Source organism: Microchirus variegatus (genome assembly GCF_963457635.1).
Source record: "Microchirus variegatus genome assembly, chromosome: 2".
Classification (NCBI taxonomy): domain Eukaryota; kingdom Metazoa; phylum Chordata; class Actinopteri; order Pleuronectiformes; family Soleidae; genus Microchirus; species Microchirus variegatus.
Window position 1 is genome coordinate 21189885 of NC_139803.1, and position 22191 is coordinate 21212075.

The following is a 22191-nucleotide window of genomic DNA, read 5'->3' on the forward strand; positions in this document are numbered from 1 at the left end:
GCACACTGGATTTAACATTTGCATAAAGATACATAGGATTAAAATACGAGCGAGTGAGAATTCTGATATAACACAGCAATCGATACAAAAATTATTAAAATACACATTGTATATCATTATGATAACTACAGTGAAAACTAAGTCTCAAATCTTCTATTTTGAATGTAAAAACAACGTGTTAAAACACATATATAAAGCAGTTTTACATACATTCACCGCGTCCTCACTAACTTTAACTTTAACCTTAAACCCAAACGACATCAGTGAGTTTTTGTGACGTGAAGCACAAAAATCAACACTGACCTCGTCTTGACTTTCAAAATCATCTCCGATGTTGACGCCTGCCTCAAACTGTCTTGGAATCACCTGAAATAACACAGAATATATATGGATATCTATATCTATCTATATAGATATAGATATAGATATATATATATACAGTATATACACACATATGGCACTTGAACCACAAACTGAGACTGCTGTGTTGGTGTAGACTGCCCCCATGTGTTTCTGCAATGAAATGACAGAACTCGAGATTATTGGAAACAAAAATCTAACACGCGCATGTGCATTTTTTATTAATTTCTTCACATGAAAAGTACAAACTGTACTCACACACAGACACACACACACACGGGTAGGAGATACCAACAAACAAACAGTCACTACAGAAGATCTACAGTTCCACAATGAGACAAAAAAAGCACGATTTTTGACCTTCAACACGTAAGCAAACATCTAATAAAATCTACACCACACCAACATATGGACAGATTACACACAGTTGTTTGCTTTAAGGCTATAAATGCATTCGAGAGAAGAAAAAAATAATGATAAAGTGTGAGAAAACCGAGGTAAAACCAGGAGCTGTATTGTAATGGCAAACACAGTTATTATTATTTTTTAGAGATTTTCCTTCAAGTGAAAAGTCCTGACTCTCACTTCACATCTTCACCCTCACCTGTGCATCCACACTGGACCATGCGTTTGTCAGTGGACGATAACACAAACCCAACAGTGTCAAGAAAGGCTCTTGTGTGTCTTTCTGAAGGCTTTTACACATTTAAACAGAACAGGACTATCAAAATAATAACGATAATAAACACCAGACAGGCAAGGAAATATACTTTGTTGTGTCAAAAGATGGAAAATTAATGTTAAAATATATATTTATATGATTTTAGTGCTGTTACCTTTGCAAGTGACGGATGAAAATGAACCTTTTGGCTTACTTTGGCATATTTGGGGCTGTTAATAAAAGCAATAGATGACGATCAATGTTTTCCAATACTTGGTTTTGTCTGATCAACGCTCCAAACAGAGCATGAACCAGAGGAGAAGAAGAAAACTGTCTTAAATGATGACTCACTTATCAAAAATAGCTGCTGGTTTATGCTCTGTTGATTGATTAATAATCACGTTTACATTTCTGAAAGGAGTCAAACAAACCGCTATTTACATTTGAAATGAATCAGCAGTTGCTCCCAGATCGTTATCAGTTCCTTGCTGTATAAAAACAAAGCAACTCCTAAAACCAAAGCAGTAGTGAGCAAAACTTTTAACTGGGCAGGAGAACATCAGTTTCCTGCAGCGCTCCCTCTTGGTGACACTGAGACATTACAGCCTCAGCACTGCCTCTCAGTTCAGCTGCACCTCCATGAGTTGTTTAAATATGTTCCTTTCTTTAGAGCCAGTTCATATATTCATTCAGGTGGGATCAAGTTAGCCTTCTATGTGCATGAGGAGAACAGGGGCAAAAAACAGAAAGCTGATGTTGCATGATTTAAAGAGCACTGCTACCCCCTAGTGGTGCAGTAAAGACAACACAGAGAGACCTTTTGTAGTGCTGAAGAAATAAGTAGCAAAAAAACAGAAAGTTCCTTCAGATGTTTTCACAGCAGACGAATGTCTTAAATGTTCTCAGAGCATCTGGGGAGATGACATGGTGCTTTGTATTTTGGTGGGTGTGTCTTCCTATGGCTGCAGGTTATCTGTGTGTGTTTTTGGGTACTTGAAGACGGACTACCCGGATCTGGAGGATTTAGTCAAATCCTTGCCAGTCGCTCTGTTCAGAGTCGTACTCCAACTCCACACCGATGCAGCGAACTCCCTCCAGCAGCATGGGCGTGCCATGATGACGATCTGAAGGAGAGGGGGAGAGCGTTTTTACCTCACATTAAAAGGTCCTGGGTGTAACATCTAGGAGGGTTTTATGTGTGTAAAAGTGTATTTATCTTTGAATTTCAGTCACAGCTGTGCACATATAGCCACATAGAGACAAACAACCATCCACTTTCACACCTAGAGTCAATTTAGAGTGACCAATTTACCTTAAATTCCACTCAACAAAAAACAAAACTGTATTCAAATAGCTAAAATTGCATTATTGTGCATTGAAATCAGGTTAAAGACAGAGCCGAGCTGCACAACAGTGTTACATTTGTCTCAGTCACTGATCTGATCATAATCTTGCCGTTTAGAGCAGCAGTAGCTGAGGCAGAGATTAATCTGCTGCTCTGGTCGACATCTAGGCCCCAATTACGCAGAGACATCTGGACAGATGTTCCAGCTGTGCTTTGTGAGTAACAAACAAACAACACAAAAACACTGTGTATGCCTATAAAATGAACAGTGGAGTAAAAACATACAGTAGTATCTAAGCGAGCACAGATGGAAACTCCCACGGATTCTCCATCTGCTGACAAACACCAGTGGCTAATGCTTAACTGACACGACTTAAACAGAGAAAGTGCTATTTCATTACAGGCTCAGCTCCACTCCAGTGTTTATAGCACAGAGCACAACAAGAGAAGCACAGTATCTACAAACCATCATCTTAAAATCTCTATCCACTGAACATCTATCAAACAGCAAACAGCATTTCAGCTAAATGATTTACATTTTCTTATTTTGAAGGCACATAAGCCACACTGAGCCTAAACGCAGACTCACCAGCAGGAGGCAGCGGTGCACTGCTGGAGACGCTGCACGTTCATTCTGCTTCTCATCACAACCCATGAAGATGAGACACTGCATCAGTTTTGTTTAATCAACTAACGATCAAGTGTGCAATTGGTGAAGACTTCCTGTTTTTCTGTGTTTTCAGTTGTTTGTACAGCACGCTTGGGTTTTTGGGCCCCTTTAAGGACATTTTTGGACTTAATAATTAATAATTAATGTTCTTATTTGTGGATGTAAAACTACACTGTGAACATCTTTTTGGTGCTTCAACCATAAATACACCTTGCTATGATGATCAGATGTTCAGAGATATGGTGGTAAACCTTTCATGTTTTTCTACTAAAATGAGACTAATGTATAATATATAATATTGACTCTGAATAATCAAAACCCCATTCTGTGCTTCTTTTCAACTTTTTTTGATGGATTTTTTTTACTACAGTGCAGAATAAAATTCTAATCTTTCTTCACCATCATAATGAGTGATGAATAACATTCAGGAACAGAAATACAGAATCCATTCATTTCTTCACACTTACTCAACTCTACTGTATAGAATTCCTCATATAACATGACCTTGACTCATGTATTACTGAATAGAACAGAATTTGTTAAATAAAGTTCCTGAAATGAGTCAGTGAGTTTCCAAGCAACAGCCTCCCCAAAGCAAAAAAAAAAGTCAATCAGTCAATCAATATCAACATTGACAATAAAAAAATATGATTAATAAATCATCTTCTTTTCACTTTTCAAAAACATTTCTCAACCCGTGGATTCACTTTAGCCTTCACTCGATAAACACATATAACAGTGCGGTGCAGCAGTATTCACTGTACACATAGACAGCACAGGAACATGAATGTGGAGCTCACCCATGACCCTGGCGTGAACTTTGACTTTGACAAACACGTCGTCGTTGGTCTCGCTCAGAAGCTGCACCTCCTCGCACAGAACGCCCTCCTGCAGGGCCATGTACTCGCACGTTAACTTCAGACCTCCTAGGGGAAAAAACAAAAACATTTAGTACATTTACATGACATTAAAATAATAGTATCTATTATTATGTAATATTATGCATGTCTGGCTGAAATTGGAATTTTAAAATTGTAACATTTAGACTTGATTTGAAGCTACTCCTCCTTGGATATAAATCACTTCATCAGCGAGGACCAAGCTACTTCGCTAACTCTCTTGTTAGTGGTAGGAAGACTCGAAACACGCCAGCAACTAAAGTAGAAACTAACAGGCTGAACAGAGCAGCTCCACTTCATTCAATAAAACAATTCCTCACTTGTGCTCGTATACTGAGACAGTTGCCCGTTTGACTGTGCATGGAAATGTACCGACAGAGAGACGTGAGTTTACCGCTTTTACCGAGACAACAACACAAGGACTTTTCTTTGCGTCTCTGAGAGGTCGAATGGACAAAACGTCAAGGTGATAAATGATAGAGAAACGCAGTTCTTGGATGAATAAAAAGAAAAAAAAAATACTACTCTCACACGTACAGTAGGCAAACATAGATGCACACCTGCTGCTTTTAATATCAGGTGACAAACACACACAGAGTGAAAGAGTGATGAGAGACAGACCACAGTGTAATATGAGGCGAGGAATAGGGAACTGAAAATAAATATCAGTCAACAGCCGTGGTTACAGTCACGTACTGGCTGGGCTTGACTTGCAAAAACATTGAGGTTTCAACTCTGGCCCAGGCTGTTCAGTGACGAGGTGTAATCCAGTAATGACTCACAGATATACTCTCAGTTACACTTCTATCACAGGGGGTTATTTTAGTCTGCACAGGTTCCTTTGACAGTGGGGAGAGGAATTCTAGGGATGAACCAATACAGATTCAATATCTGTATCAGTCTACTCAGATACTGTTCAAAATACAGAATTTGGGGGAAAAATTAGGCTTGAGGGCAATTTGTATTAAAAAAAAAAAAAAAAAAAAAACTATATCGGACTGGTATTAGTAGATTTGTATTTGTATTGCACTTCAAAAGTGTCCATCCCTGAGGGATTGAAGACAAATAGAGAAAATGTGGATTTGTTGAGTTAGTAAACTACTGTGTTTAGTCTGTTGCTGTAATCCTGAGCCATCTGGTCCATCTGTTTAGCCTGTAACAAGACATCCACTCAGATCGGCCTCCAACAAAAACAAGCACACGCTGAACTAATCTTGTTTTTATTGTAAATATCACTGAAATAGAAAGGGTTCCTGAAGCACAGACCTCTGTGAAAAAAACTACTGATCTGCTAGGTTATTCAGGAAAAAGTGCTTTATCCAACAATCAGTTCTCTTTTTTGGTCAACACTGCTTGCTCAGATATTCATTTGCAAGTACATGAACATGTTTTTTTGTTTTTAGAAGGAAGACAGATTGAAGCGGGAAAAGATGGAGAAAAATTGTTGCTGCCAAGGCCTGTAGCTTGAGAATAGATTATAATCATATATACTCTATTCATACTAGCCCTAGCCATATCGTCCTGTGTAGAAGTCATTAGACTTGCTGTTTTAGCAATGCTATAGTGACTATACAGTATAATTATTCCCCAATCACTTTATTGGAACACATCCAGAAAATATGGGAAGCATATACAGTTTTAAACGAACACATTTTTGTGAGAAAAAGGTTCTATTACACCAGGTTTATTCAAGACATGCTTGAGCATTACGTACACTTGTTGCATGAGTTAAACTCATTGACAGTTTGCTAATTTGACAGACATAAAAACAACAAAGTTGAGACCTTTGCACAGGACTGTATACCTGATATTTTTCATGATGTCTGCATTACTTTGTAAAAAACACTGTTTCAGAGATAAAGTCATAATCACTTAAAAAAATATATAAAAATCATATATTTTCATAGCAGAGACTTTTTACTTAAAAGCGTCTTAATTAAGTAAGTAATTAAAATATCTGTATTTGCCCTGGTGTAACCATTGTTGTATTGCTCGGGGAAAGACGGCGGTATATCACCAAATGGACATTTTGAGTCACCCCTCCCCACTGGGTGTAATAAATAATGCTGCACTGAAAGTGACCTACAGCTGGTGACACTGTGTGGCAGCCAAAAATCTTCATATGCATTCACCTTCAGAAAATCTATTCCGTCACCATCACTATCATCATTTTGGTTTGATTCATTAAGTAAAAGAATAACCCTTTTTTATAAATTATGTGCAGATGCGAGAAACTGAGTTGATCACTGGCAGCAATTAAGCAAAGTCATTGTTGGTCTTTTATTCTCTTCTCTCTGGCAACGCACACATCGTGCGGTTGCTATGGTTGGAGGATGATTGCAGACATTATGCACGGGCTAAAATTTACCATCACTAATCAGAAGGAATGATGTAAAAGCCGACATGTCCCTGCCTCTTGTTTTTATTGTTAATTAGAATACAGGACAGGAACACAAATCAAACGGCGACATCTGTGATTGTGGATAAGTGATGACCTCATCTCCGGTTGTTGTTGTTGGGAGTGACTGATACTCGGGAAGAAAGATGCAACATAAGGCCAGATAATTGCAAAACCTATCGAGTTATATTATTATAGACAATTTTATTGAATTATATAATTGCATTATGAGCAGACTACACTCCCCCACACCAACCTATTCTCCCTGCTGCCCCTCAGTAGGCGATGCAGACCCTCCTGACTCACACCAGCAGGAGGGAGATCTTTCCCTCAGGCCATGAGACAATTGAATAAACAGAACTGAAATGTGTGCATCTGTACAATAATTAAAAGATAGTCATCTTTTACTGCCAGCTATTACACATCTATTTATGTCACTATACTAAGCATTCTTACATTACTATTGTATATCTATATTTTAAGTAAAAGCGTTTAACGTAGGACTATATATATATATTATACAATGGTTTGAATGTGACTGACATCAGTTCATATTTCAGACTACAGCACTTCTGTTTTAATTAAGTCTATCAGCTCTATATGTTTCTCAGCATAGCAGTGTTTAGATTTTGTGTCTCCCAGTGAAGCAGCAACATTGCTGCCTGCACACAGGGACACAGGAGAATGAGTGAAAACACAAAGAAGCTCCCCAAAAAACAATTCTGAAATTAATTCTGCTGCTCAGCTGGTAATCAGGTTGAAATAGCAGAAATTAAAGGTCCAATATGATGCAAAATCCACTTTTTAATCATTTAAATCCTTATAATTGGGACTCTGGAGGTCCCATCAGTCGGCAAAGTGTGAAAAAGATGACTCACTCATGTTTTTGTGGTCCTCCTCAGTCTAAGTACAGGAGATAAAACACGCGATGTTGACTTCCGCGATCCCGGGGACACAATGCGCTAAAATTCCTGGAATTGTTGTCTCGCGGAGCTCTGCTTTGTCCGTAAAACATGCGAGAGTGCTGGCAAGGGCAACCGTATCTGAAAACCGGACGTCTGCGAAAAGTTCTATTCTAGGCTGCACAGTGCAGCACGGAGTTCTACACAAACTTCCAGCCTCAGAGGATTTATCTATCCAGTGGATACATGTTACATATGACAGCAATGTGCCTGCTAGAGCCTGCAAATGATCACTTTCCCAAATGCTAACTGCTTTTAGCTCCTAGTAGCCTCTGTGGCTGATGTCATTTCCTGTCCTTTAAGTTTCATTTTACTTTTACTACTACTAAACCGAGCGTTCTGAACAGGGCTGTTTTGGCAGGGTGATTGAACTGCTGTGGTGCTTCATCCTTATGGTATTTTGACCAAAGCATGTCACAGACATGTTCATGAGGACACCAGGGAACTAGTTTAACCTGGAGAAATGGGGTGTAATATGACTCCTTTAAGTTGGGCTTATTGTCTTGTACCCATTTTTACATATCTGACACATCTAAAACTCATTTTGTTTTGAATATTCTGTTGTGATCTCACCCTCTGGTTCTGGTGTGATATCAGTTATGCGCAGGTGTGGACTGGGTACAGGCGCTGGACACACGTCCTTCCCCAGACCTGGAACCTCAGGTAAGTTGAAGACTATTTCATATCGATGCTGCGTCTTTAGAAAGCCAACCTGCAGCAGAGAGAGAGAGAGTTAAAAAGGATTATAGGCAGAGTTAAATAAAGATTTAACCACTTGGAGGAAATACAATAGCTTCTTTCAGCCTACGGTTAACTGAGTACTAATCCAACTGTGCCACATGGAGAGAGGGCTTGGCCCGTAAAAGAATAATGGTGAGAGAAGGATTAATGCAGAGTGGAAACAGCCTCTATTTTGTCCTCTGATTACAAACTTTATGTCCATTACAACTCAATAGCCAAAGGATTATTGTTTTTACGAGTTAAAAAGAAAAGTGACTCTCATAAAAACGGCACTGCAGGGCGGATTTTTCCATGAAAGACTCGTCTAATTGAAATCGTTTGTTATTATTGCTCGTGTGCCCTCACCTCTGCTAGATTGCCAATTTTAATGGGAAATTAACCCCAACGTTTCCATAACACAAGTCCCACATAAATGGATTTGTCTGCAGTTCAGACGTTTAATCTGGTTCGTGCTAACGACGTTCTACTTCAGCACAATGGAGGCTGAAACACAAAGCTGTACAGTCCAAGTGTAAGGGTTGTGTGTGTGTGTGTGTGTGTACATATAAATATACTGTAAGTTCAAATACAAGTAGAAATCTGGAATTAAGCTTCTCTTGCCTTAATACGCACAAAACAACAGGAAAGCAGAAACACATCCAAGAATGGAAATCACTGCCAAATCACATACTGAGCATACTGAGTGGCAAGATTTAATAGATTTTAGCTTTTGTTTTTATCATGGACTGGCAGATGTCAAATGGCCAAAGATATTTTGTTTTCCTCCAAAGTGAAAAAGAAAAGCGCTAAACATTAACTATAAAATTACACCCTAATATAATAGTGAAGAGGACTGCAAATTGAACAGGGGAGAGAAACAGCAACAGAGAGACAGGCTGTGAGGAGTGATAAGCAAAGAGAATAGCTAATGAGCAAATCATCACTCAGAGGAGTGAGGACAGCCTTACAGAGACAGGTTGAAAAAAGAAAAAAAGAGAGATGCGAGAAGAAATAAAGCCTAAAGCCCCCGCAGCAAGAGCCACAAACAGCAGTTTCAGCGTCTCATAAGCCCAGGTTAAAGCCTTGTTACAGAGAGGAAACACTGGAGGACAACAGCAGAGAAAAAACAATTGTCATTCTGCGAGCGTATTAGTCCCAATCATGTCCACAGCCTGTGAAGTGTCACTGAAATGTGATTTATTACGTAATTTCATGCTGCGAATGAGAAAATAAAGTATTTGAGAAATGAAAGTGATGATCATAGGGGTGAAAACAAAAGTGCACTTCTTCAGTCAAGTTTAAGAGAAATACCACACATTTTGTGCAAGTTGTATGTCATTCCAGTGACAGTCCAACAAAGACAGTTCATCCAGTGTGTGTTCAGAGAGGAGGGAAAGCTGAAAGTCTGCAGAAATGTTAGTATCACTTTGGCTTTTCATCCACACGGAACCAGCATTTTGGGATCCCTAAAACACTGGGACCCAGAGTGAAAAATCTCAAAATGCTACCCTTGTGTTTTATCAATACTCTACTTTGGGAAAACAATGATGTCACAGTTCCACTTGCATTTGCTGTCGCTATCTTCTTCATCCTCCACTTCTTTATTTACTTTTTGATAGTCTTTTTTTTCCTTCCCTTTTTCATAATGTATACTTATTCGGATTAAGCTTTATTTAAAAAAAAAAAAAAAAAACACAGTGTGGACAGTGTGATACAGAACCATGTGAATGAAAACAGTGCTGAAGTGTGAAGTTCAGTTACACTTCTGCAGCTGCACATCTCCACGAGCCCACACAATGAAAAACTTTATGAAAAATGCTCTGCGTCATCACCACGCTGCTGTTTTACGCAATTCAAATAACCCTGCTCAAAACCGGCATTCATACAGCTGCTGTATATGCATGCTGCTCCAAACCCACACACACTCCCACCTCGTCTTGGATGTAGCTGCAACAAGTGCCACCCCTCTATGTTCGTTTCCATAGCAACACAACCCTCCCCCCCCCCCCCTCAGATCCACGATAAGCTACAAGACCAGGCATCTGACAGTCGTCTGTGCTCCCTCTTGTGCATTGGTTTAACAAGCTTTGAGGCAAGACAAACACTCACATTATAGAGCAGATTGTGTGTGTTTGTGTATCTGTGAAGGTCACAGTCAACTTTGTTCATCAACACGTGCACAAAAAGCTTTTAAGCTTTAGTTTCAACTAGGGGTGTGACGAGATTAAACTTGACGATATTTCTCGTCGCGGTAAAAAACTGTCCCGCGAGATTTGTGACCTAAAGAAGTTGAAGGAAAAGAAGAATTTTTGTTTCAATTTGTGGAAGAAGAAGTTTATTAAAAGCTCATCCTTAAATCAGGGTTTCCCCCAGTGTATTATAAGCCTGGCGGGTCGCCAGCGTTGCTTGTTTATTTATTTAAAAAAGTTTTTTTTTTAAACAACACGGCTTTTTCTATACCGGGGAACAAGAGCGCATGCGCCCCCCAAATAATCCGCGCAAAAAACGCTTGTCCGGGAGCCGATTGAAAACCAAGTCACACTATCAAGTCCGTCATTATTACGGTTACATCATTCTTGTCAATAAAGATGTTATATTTAGGGATGCACCGATAATTCGGCGGTCAAAACACATCTACAACACGGTGGAACGGCACCTGTTAAACGCTGGAAAGTCTCTGCGCAAAAGTGAAACTTGGCAGCGCGCGGCACAGATGAACTCCCCGCGACATTCACTTCACAGCAGAGAACATTCTCTCTCTTTGAGCAGTTAACTAAAGACATCAGCTCATCTGATGCATCTGTTATTCCCTTAATTACAGCGTTTAAGCGTCTTCTTTCACAGTCTTTCAGTGCGCTCTGCTCTTCAGAGTCTGTCACCACGTTTCACTCAGATCACCCTTTTTCATTTCTTCGCGACTGTACTCCATCATCGTCATAAAGATCATTATTCTTATGCGGGGATAAAACACGTAGAGAAAAGATCCAGTCTGCTTTGGAAGAGACCGCTTGGAGACGCAGGAGCGCAGACGACGCTGAAGTTAGCCTCCGATTCGCCAGCCTCCGATTCGGCACTTAAGGGGAAAGTTAAGGGGAAATAAACTTGATGTGCAGTGCGACTGTTTGCACACTGGTTGTCTGTTTTTTGTGACACTTCTTGATGTGAAAACATTTTAGACATGTTAGGTAAGACATTAACCTTGCATGACATCCACTGTTGTATTTGTGAAGCTTTTATTTAATTTATGAAAATTCTAAAGGGGAGATTTCACTGTTTTTGTTTTATACTCAGACCTCATTAGAACAGGTCCTGATCCAAAACCACTGTACCTAGACTTCTCAAACCTGGACTAGATTAATCTACAGACCCTGAAGATTCATAAAAACACACTCTCTGTTTGTGAAACCTTTATTCTATTTGTGAAAATGCAATAAAGGCACATTTCAACGTTTTTTCAGCATATAGACAACTTTGGACCAGGTCCTGGTCCAAAACCACTGTACCTAGACCTCTCAAATCTGGACTAGATTAATCTACAGAGCGAGGAACGGCGCAGGAGAAGGAGAAGTGAACAGCGCAGGGGCGGTGCGCAGAAATAAAAGGGCCGTTGGTCTGCACCAGATGAGGCAGATGAGGGGGCACTACCACATTTATATTTATGTTGCTTTATTTTACTTTTTAATGTAACCATTGCATGGCTTGTTTTAAGATTCACTGGCCGATTACTTAATTAATATTTAACTTAAGTGAGTTGAGTGTCTTTTTGCAAGACTATAGTTGGTCTTTATTAGTATTGTTAATAAATGTCTTACAATAACACATAATAGTCATGATTAAACATTTCCAGTGAACTTTTAATTTTTTATTTTTTTTACAAAAAAACGCTGTCGGCCACCAGTGTGCCCGAGAGAGCCACCTGGCTTAGCCGGTTTTCTGGGGGAAACCCTGCTTACATCATGCGTGTAAAGAGTTATACATTTCAAAGTGCGACTTGTTTAAATAAATCTGTTGGTCCAGTCATATATATTGTCATTGCAATTTTCTCAAAATCTCGTGTCGTCTCGTGAACCCATTATCGTGTCTCGTCTCGTCTCGTGAGCTGAGTGTATCGTCACACCCCTATTAGATACAGATATATATTTTTTGTGAGGTTCAAAACTATATCAACTATCAAAAATGGTGCATCAATACAGCAAAACTTCATCAGATTGAGCAGGACATACCTATTTACTTGTACTGTATTTGCATATTTATGGAAAAATTGCATGTCTAATTAATGCATACTCATCTACAATCCTTGGCAGCATGTGGTTAAAACTGTAGAACCTAAGTTTGTGGAGAACCCTTCAACAGAAGCTTAAGTTAAACGGCACATCTGTGATTATATTGTCAGATTCAGCCCACAGGAGCAGCTCACATCTCTCCAGCATTGTTCAATGCATTACCAAGCTGAACCTGAAGGTCCACAGTATCCATTTGGTTGGAGCTCACATCTGCTGGAGAAAAGCTCATTAAGTTAGAGACTTGCAGCTCTTACTCAAAACAGGACATTTAATCTCCAGTGGTTCTGTTGAATTAAACACTCCACTTGGGTTCACAGAGAGCCAGGGCTCTGTGACACTGACAACTGTGTCTTTCTTTTTGAACAAAAACCCCCACAGCTCTCCGTCCAAACCCAGGCCAACTCCTCATTCTTCTGACCAACTCCTTGCATCTGAGCTCCCATGAAACCAAGGGAATAGGTGCTCTCTGCACATACAGGGACCTTTTTGGGCAGAGCTTGCTCCCACGAGTGGAACCTCCTGTGAACTGGCACATTTTATCCTCTTCTAATTTTATGTAAAATGACATACATACATTTGATGCCACAAGAGCTTTGGATGGGGCTGCTTTCACCTGTTCTACTTCTGCAGAGATGCATTTGTGAAGGAGACTTCCAGCAGAAAGATTGGCCTCTTCTAAACTCTTTGTCAGGGCTTCACGTGAGCTGTAGGCAGCGGTTAATGGTAGAGAACCAGTAGGCAGTGTATTCTCACAAATAACAGTATTTGAAAATCGATTAACCAGTTTGAAGCTTTTTTTCATGATTAAAACGAGATTCCGGATTGTTTTAGCTTCTTAAATGTGAATATTTTCTGGTTTCTTTGCTCCACATAAAGAAATCGTTAAAAACTTAATTATTTTGGTTTGTGGACAAAACAAGACAATCGAGAGCTTCGTTATTTCCAGGTTCGACAAACACTGATCAACATCAACATTTTCTGACATTTTATGTCCCAAACAATTAATCGTGAAAATAATCGACAGATTAATTGATTATGAAAATAATCGTTAGTTGCAGCTCTAGCTTGAACGATAAATGCTCAGTCGGTGTAGGACAATCCAGTCTGGGTGTGTGATGCTGCAAACGTCATCATGTTGCTACTATATTACAATATATTGGTAACCAGACTAGGTTACCAATATATTGGATTAGGTTAAGCTGTAGCAGCTGCACAGACTCTGTGATGTCTGTAGGTTGAGAGAGAAATGCTGCAGATAATTTTTCAAATGATAGAATGTGACGATGTTAGATGATCACTGAGCTTGGGGAAATGAAACGATTGGTGGTTTCATAAATTAGCGCCTGCAGTTATTGCTTTGTGTCTCGAGTGCGACTCCCTGAAATGAAATGGATTCACGCCAGATCGTTATGTGAATGCAATATCTGACACTTTTCTACAAAAACACTTTCACATCTCTGCAGAATGAATGCTTATGTTACGCAATCTACATATCATGCCAGACCTCGTGACTCACTTAATAATAATAACTACAGCAAATATTCAGCGCCAGTGTCTTTTAAAATGCCCTGATTTATTTACATACTGTGCTCAAAAAACATTCTGTCTGTAAAACATCAGTATTACTGTGGGTTTGGGAATTAGGCCAGCCCATACATCTTTGTGTGTGTGTGTGTTAGTTTTTTTTAAAGCTTATTGAACAATTTTGAGTTGCTTGGCATAAAAACTTTAAGATTAAAGTAGGAATACATTGACAAATGGATGCCATTACCATTTACAGTGGCTAGATGTTATCTGCTCTTCCTCCATTACCCTTCCTAATAGTTGCTAATAATGCACTGAACCAACCAGGACAGTTAACATTAATGAAAGTTCACATTGCTACGAATGGTATTTCAAGCAAAAATGCTTTTCGAACATTCAAGGTGATTGTTTGTCAAATATTCAGACATTCTAAACTCAAACGACAGGGTCCACAGTATGTTGACTTATGAGGAGCAGCTAATGAAATGCATTCAAAGACCCACGTAAATTTCCCCACTTCTGCAGGAGCCACAGCATGTTGAGCTAGGAGCAGCAGCTTAAAGATGCATTCAAGAAACTTCTTTCATTTCATCACTTCTGCAAACACACATGCAGTCCACTGACCAGATGCAGTTGCTGTTGCCATCTCATGGTAATAGATGCACCACAAATTAGGTAATCAAACTAAAGTAGCAAGATTATGAAAGAGAGTCACACAACTGATTCATTGAATAAACAATGTAGTTTCCGTCAGCAGCAATACTATTTGCACTACAGCCTGAAAATATTCTAGATACAGATTTTATCTAGAATGACTTCTTACTGCTGCTGATCAAAGTGAGTCTCTTTCTCAGTGTAACCATCTCATTTGCCAGGTTAAACACACCTTGACCATGAAGTTTCCGTCATCCTCCTGAGTGACCATGACGATGGAGTCGTGCAGCTTTTCTTCAAAGTGAACATGTGACGAGGCGACGGCAGCAGGGTGCTCCTCTGAGAAGCGCACGCCTCCCGCCTTCTCACAACCTAAGAGGAAAGAGGAAAAGAGAGCAGCTGAAGGCCAGAAATGAGCACAGGTAAAATTGCGGTAGGCAATGCTTTTAGTGGCTTCATGAAATTTACAGCAGAGCACTTCACACACACTCAAATCTGCTCCTGGAGCCTGAATGAGCCGTTAGTCTTGAAGAGCATGTATTTATGCAAATATAAAGTTCCATCAATTAACACTTCAAAGTGAGTCGGTAAGGGCGAGGTAGACTCAAAACAAATGTTGTTTTAAATATGTTTATAGTGTTCGAATTTGATACGCAAAATCTGGTGTTTGGTTGGTTTGGCTTGTTTTTTTTCCTAAATAAAACTTTGTTTTTCTTTATTGTTTTAAAATGCAGTAAATTGTAAATAATTGCAGGATATTGAAAGTTATTCTGGGAAAAATGGGCAAAAGCACTTACTCACAGGACATTTTCTAGTCCTTTTATTGTTAAAATAAGCAAAAAAAAAAGTCCAGTCCAGACAGACATTTTTAGGCTTAAGTTCTTTTGTGACTTTTTTAGTCACTTTAGTTTAGGGACTAGTGACTATAGCGCCTTGTGTAAGAATGGCGCCTTTCCAGTAATATTACATTTCATAGTAATTTCTGCCAGTGTCTTTGGGATCTCTGTGTCAAAATAATTGTGTTTAACAGGTTAAGGCTAACAAGCTCGGTGATTATGTCTCTTTAGATATTGGGGCTCTCTTACTCCGAGACATACTGGTATTTATTGTTCCCCCTGCCCAGGAATCGACTCCTACTGTGGGAGAATAGAAACTTGCTCAGCAACAAACCCCCTCCTATCAAAAAACAATAATTCTCTAAATTTCTGCTCAAAGGGCTCCAGCTCATCATTTTCCCAGACCTCACAGTATCTAAAAGCCCAGATGTCCAGAAGCCAAACAACAAGACATGGATAAACATAATGTCCTATTAATAGACGATTGCCATAATGCTGTGTGAGCACTACTTTGAGTCAGAGTTACCATATTCAACTTTTTGCTAATTATACATCTTTCCAAATTTCAACAATGCTCCAATCAGCAGCACAACAACCGTGTTTGAGCTTTGTGTCGTGAGCTGCGCTGCTGATTGCAAACTCAAACACTTGGTCAGAAAAGGCACAGATGTGGAGTGGACGTCCATCTGTTACCCCATATAAATATATCATTTAGATCTAGAAATCAGTATTTTTGCTGCTGCTTTTCTGACTCAGATGTATTTTTAAATCAGTCTCAAGAAGCAAAACCAGCTATTTTAAAAGCTACTTTGACGACACCGACCGGGTCATCTACTATATAATCTGTATTATTAATTTAATCTATCCAGCTAGATAAAAATGGCTAAAAATGGGTGAATTCATTAACAACATGTGCAATGTGGAAGTGTAATTAAACATGCCTTGTTCTTAGCAAAGAAACGGTTCTATGCAGCCAATTACACCACAGTGCGTCTGTGTTCCAAATGTTAACATACAGTACATTGTGGTTATATTACAAACACAATCCATAGTGTAGAATTGCTTCAGTGCATTTAACTGAATTCATGCCATGTTCAGACTCAAGTCCTTGAATTACATGAAGTATGGGCCATTATTGCCCCACATGGGCTCAATTCCATTAAACTTTTATTTAGACACATATTAGAGATTAGAAACCCTTGCTGCAGGCAATGTGGGTCACAATAATGAGTTCAGGAGTTACATCACGTGGCATATGTGCAGGATCACTGTGCAGAGACTGCTGATATGGAGAACCTAGTATAGTATTATGCATTCATGGAAGGCCTAATACAAGATATTTAAGACAAAAAATGTTTTTAAAACAGCACTTAGTCAATGTCTTTAATGTCATCCAAGACTAAAGTAATTCCTATAACGAATACATGGTAATTCAGAAAGGGGACAAAATTACACCCCTTCTAATCTGATTTTTGTAGCCTAATTTTAATTCAGCACGACAACACTGTCAATTTTATAATAACCAACGCAACAATCAATCAATTTTGACTGTAAGGTGTCATTTTTTGACTTTTTTAAACCACAAAACCACCACAAAAAGCTATTTTTTAACAGTTCCATATATTCGGTGTTTATAGTCAAACTGGGGCCCACCAAAGCCTTAGAGGTGCAGTTTGATGAAACAGTTTGAACTTGTAGTCGATGAACATTAACTTGAAGTTGATGAACATTAACTTCTAGAACTATGTATTCCCAAAACAATGTCCTCCACCCACCCTATAGTGTGAAACCTCGTTGGTACCTTTTCTGTACCAAGCCTAATTTTTGGCAACCTTCACTTGGGGCATCCGGAACAGTTTCCTGGCAACAGCTAGAACCACTGCAGTACGTTGATTGATCATCACTCCCAGTTGTCAACAATGACTAAACCGTTTTCAAAACACAGGCAATTTAGGCAGAGTTAAGATGGTGATATAATGCTAGCGCAAACTCCTGTATGACAGACTGTCTTTGACTTTTGAACCGTCAGACAAAACAAGCAAAGCACAATTATTTTCTTTGGTCTCATTTTCATCCTATTGTGGTCCAGCTTAGCGTGGTGTGGGGTTTGGATTGGTACACCCTGATCTGACTTGAAGAAGAAGAACGCGCTGAACGCATTGTTGTTTATCAAAAGAGGGAGACGAGCACTGTTTGACAGGAGGATGCACAAAAAAACACTGTGCTATTTTCTATTTACATGTCAGTGGACCACAGTGCATCTAGCTCTGCCTTGTACCACTGCACTTGATACCCCAACAAAAAAGCATAAAAACAAGGACAGAACAAATCCGTTATTTTGGTAACCTTCTCTACACTGACAATGGAATGAACCAAACTGAACAAAGCTGTACTGCTTGGTGGAGACGGGGGCTTTTGAATCTACATAAATATTTGTCAATTTGCATGTTCTGAAGAAATATCTGCACATTCACCCCAAGCTTCTTCATTGCTCTGCTGTGCAGCAGTCCCATTTACTCTTAGGAGAGCTTTCGAAATGTATTTCACGTTCACATGCCAAAAACTAGTCCCCGTCCCCCAACAAAAGAAATTATTATAATAACATAACATAATACGTTTCATATTTCCACAAGACTTTCAAGATACCCTGATACAAAGTGGTGCTTTCTAATTTTAAACCTGCTCCCCTTGACATTTAGATTCACCAAATATTCATAAAATGTGCATTTTTTAATGCCATTAACAGGAAGTCAACCGAGGGGCCTCCCTTTGCACCAACCCCTACCCTGTGACCTTATCAAAAAGAACAAAAGGCCTAAAGAATGGTCCTCAAATACAACAAACACCCATTCTCCACTAGGTAATATAGGAGTCTTCTTCAGGTCAGTAAAATAAACAACATGAATCATTTACAACCGTCTGCCAGGTCTGGTCCTCTTGACTGCTTTGTTTACAGCAGTGGGGTTATTTCTGCAATTGGAGGAAATAATTTCTCTCAGCTCAACAACAACAAAATAAATAAAGCTACTGGAATCGACTCGCCACCACTTACACAGTCATTTTCTCAAGAAACCCAACCGAGAGGAGAATTGATCGTGAATTTAAATTTATTCGAAGATCCTTGTGTAGAGTATATTCCTCTGGGCTGTCTCACATGTGAACAGGTTAATTTGGGGCTCTCCAACACAATAAATTACACAATTTCCCCGCTTCCTCCAACACTGAAACACTCAATGCAGGCCAAAGATTAAGGAAGTCTAATTCACCCAGTACCAACTCAGTAAAAGGGCTTATTTGTCATGGAAAGTGATCCACCTCCAAATTTAATAAAACGCATTTCTGTTTAAAGTGTTGTTAATTCTTAAGAAATAACACAATGCAACATAATGTGAACCCTGCATTACTTTCACTGGCTCTCATGCACTGGGGTTTATAATATTCAAATATATGACAAATAATACCATCAAATATTTAAATAGCATCTTTTTTTTCTTTTCTTTTTTTCTTTTAAATGTCTCAAATGTAAATGTCTCAGACCGTGTATTGTCAAGATATTAATGGTACTACTACTTGGTTGGTTATTTAACGGTATTCTGTTACATTTTTAGTAGAACAAATTAAACAAGAAGGCACATTTTTGTTTGTTTCTGGAAAACCAAAACAGTGCTGTTTCGAAGTAGTTATTTTGAAGTTTAATGTTATAAGAAAATAATATATTTATTTACAGAACTTTTAGTTAGTCTGGACCAACAGAAATAAAGGGAGGTGTAGAATGACTCGCTATGACCGGTACCCCTACAATTTATTTTGTTAATTTTAAATTGGATAGCACTAATTTTGGTGTGTAAAAGGCTTTCATCACATTAATTATAACAACCCACTCTTCTTTGCGGCGGCCATGTCACAGGAATCGGTCACACTTGGGGAACACGCGGTCACAGCCTTGTCATCGCAGCAGTCTGACCTCAGAGCAACCCTGCAAAAGGATTAAGGATGAAGACGGCGGTTAGAGAGATGCATTTAGGGAACACAGACAGAAAACAATTGGCAATGATTGGATCAACAGGACAGAAGTTAAGGTCGTACACACATGAGGGAGAAATAAAATGGCAAAATCACCTCTCACCACACATTAAGCTTCCTAGGGTGCTTTACTTTCTAAATTAACGACCCATGGTTTGTCTGCGGTTCAGCTCAGAGACCAGCTGTGGTGAGCCAGTCGAGTCAGGAACAGAATAGACTCCCGGCAGAGACTTCAATTAAAGGAAAACAACAGAAATGGCTAAGAGGATTAGCTAAGGGCTGAATCTGTTTGTGGTAGTATGGGAATATAAAAAAAAATACATATGTGATATAATAATATAGGTATTGGTTGCACAAGATGTGTAATCCAAAGTGCTGGTTTACCTATGCACAACAAGGACGCCATAACATAATGTATAGTCTATCTATTAAAAGGTAAATTAATATCCCCAAAATCATTAACAAACATTTTGTTAATAAAAAAATTAAGTAATACCATTTTAAAAGAGGGCGGTAAGCTTAAGTTGTTTTTGTATGTGATGTAACACGATACAACGCGTCCATTAGTAAATACAAATGGAAAGGAGAAGGTAGTTACTAGTTGCTGCTTGGTTACTTAGTTCATGGTAGAGTACCTGATACATGGTGACCTTTGTGTGTTGTTTTCAGTTTACAGACTGCACGTACAGTAAGTTGTTTTGTTCTGTTATAGGAAATCATATTCAAGTTCAAACAAAATCTGGTGCCGCTGGTCTCAAAACACCTACAAACAGCAACTGCGCCAAGACTGTCCTTGTTCTTAAAATTCAGCTGATTCAATTTAAAGGCCAATATTTCTGTTTATTTGTTCCTTTCACACAGAAGCCACCTCCAAGAAACACTGGTGATTAGCACTTCCTTCCTTTCAGAGTAGACCAGGGCTGAGAACAAAGACGCAGCTAACAATGTTTGGCACTCAAGTCTCACATTATGGAACAGAAAATGTAAAACATCACATCCACTGAGAATTGTTTGGAGTCAGATGACGTTCCACCGTAAGCAGTTCCACCGTTGCATAAAACAGTCTCAACAGTTTTTACATAAATGTTTTAGTTGACTGTTGGGGGGTTGCTATCGTGGTCTCATAGATAGTTAATAGTAAGAAAATGCTACACAAATTCAAGGGTGTAATAAAGATGAAGTAGGCTTTAAATCTATGATTCACTCACACATAGGCACACGGGAGAAAGGCAGAGTAATTGGCAGCTGCATCGGCAGATGACAGTTCAATAGAATCTGTACATATTATGTATTCACACAGTGATTTCAGTTGGACTGAACAGACTTGTTTCATCCTTCAAAGGGGCATCAGCACTGAACCTCATTTACATTCACTGTCATTTTATACAAACCTCAAGGCCTGTCGGCTTTGTTAGCACTATCTTTCTCTCTCTGCTGTGTGTCACGGTTGTCAAATTAAAATAGCAAAAGTCACAGGGAGGAGCAACAGGTACTCATCGCCTGCTTTGAATTTGTGCTTGCTGTTATTTAAAAAAAAAAACTTTTCCTTCCTTCTCTTGTTTACTTACCTTGGTCAAACATGGCTGTATTGGACTACAGCAGGACTGCAACTAATTAAAATTAACTTAATGCAACTAATGATAAATAAAATACATAATTGTATTAATTTTATTTTTATTTTACATTTATTTAACCAGGTTAGTCCTATTGAGATCAAAGGTCTATTTACAAAGCAGGCCTGGACAAGAGGACAACAGTATACTATCAACAATAACAATATAACAATACACATGAACATCAGGCACATAATGACGTCCAGTTAACCTTAGAATAGAGTACACAATCATGGTGACCAAGGGGACCACAGTTGGCCTGGTAAGGAATTCCAGTGCCCAATTGTACTAATATAATATAAATATGACATAATATAAAATATCAGTCAGTGTGTCACAAATCTCAATAAGATCGCATCTTCATCATGTTTGTTTTGTCCACAAAGCAAAGGTAATTATACACACAAAACACCCACATTTAAAAAGGTAGAATCAATAACCAGGATAATATTAACGCAAACGTTATCATTTTTATCATCATCATAAGTGCCAAAAGTAAGACTTTCAATTTTTAAATGCATAAAAGCATGAAGACTTTTATGTCCCATCTGGTAAAATTGGCTAGTTGTAACAGTTTTATTGGGTAGTTTAACGTGAATTTGTATCAACAATCTGCAAAGGCTGAAATGGGTTGTAGTAAAGATGTAAACATACCATAACATGAACATACTTCAAACATGTACACTACTTGGACAACTCTATCTAGCTGCTTTCTAACACTGGATAAAATAAATACATAAAAGTAGCACAAATGCACATTAACTTTAGCTACATTCGTGAATGCATGTTAGCTATCCCCTCTTAATGCTAAGAGCCTTAAAAGTTGCAGAAAATTGTCAAACTACCATGACTTCTGTGTTGTATTTGTCTTACCTTACTTCCTTCAGAACAGGTGAGAGTCGTTCATGTGTGTGTAGAGAGACAGCAGAAACACAGAAGAGCCGCTCACAAGTCAGAAATCACACGGATAACGAAACACACTCCACTCCTTTCTCTGCTGCTCCTCTCACACACTTTTTTCTGTCTCACAATTTCCGCATTTGATCACGTGGTTTGCTTGCGCGCCCCCACTTTACACTGCTAACAGTACAGGCTCTTAATGGATGTCGTTAAATACAATAATCGCTCTGGACGTTGCAGTTAAATATGTGAGTACCGCCTCTCTCTCTCTGCTGCTCTGGGAGACAGAGGCTACGAGCAGCCGGTGGACAAACAAGTGCAGCGTCTCAATTTCAGCGCAGTG

At 39.0% G+C, this 22191-nt stretch overlaps 1 protein-coding gene across 3 annotated transcripts; it reads right to left on the reverse strand.

The window, feature by feature from the left end:
* Positions 1–607: 607 nt before the first annotated feature.
* Positions 608–21952, reverse strand: adisspb (adipose secreted signaling protein b). Of its 3 annotated transcripts, XM_083909276.1 has the most exons (8): positions 21822–21952; positions 19194–19288; positions 14709–14848; positions 14447–14506; positions 7869–8007; positions 3837–3962; positions 2956–3003; positions 608–2145 (listed from the first exon to the last, which is right to left on the reverse strand). In XM_083909276.1, exons 2-7 carry the CDS (start codon positions 19210–19212, stop codon positions 2996–2998), a joined length of 492 nt encoding a protein of 163 aa, XP_083765402.1. In that variant the 5' UTR covers positions 19213–19288; positions 21822–21952; the 3' UTR covers positions 608–2145; positions 2956–2995. The 3 variants fall into 3 exon arrangements, with proteins under 3 accessions (XP_083765402.1, XP_083765400.1, XP_083765401.1); XM_083909274.1 differs by lacking the exon at positions 2956–3003; XM_083909275.1 differs by lacking the exons at positions 2956–3003; positions 14447–14506.
* Positions 21953–22191: the final 239 nt, after the last annotated feature.

Bases quoted from the DNA above. Each gene is read 5' to 3' on its own strand.
- adisspb (XM_083909274.1), bottom strand. The intron at 8,008-14,446 runs GTCAGTGGACTG...TCTCTGCTGCAG, and splicing joins GGCAACAGCAACTGCATCTG to GTTGGCTTTCTAAAGACGCA. The intron at 3,963-7,868 runs GTGAGATCACAA...TTTTTCCCCTAG, and splicing joins TATCACACCAGAACCAGAGG to GAGGTCTGAAGTTAACGTGC.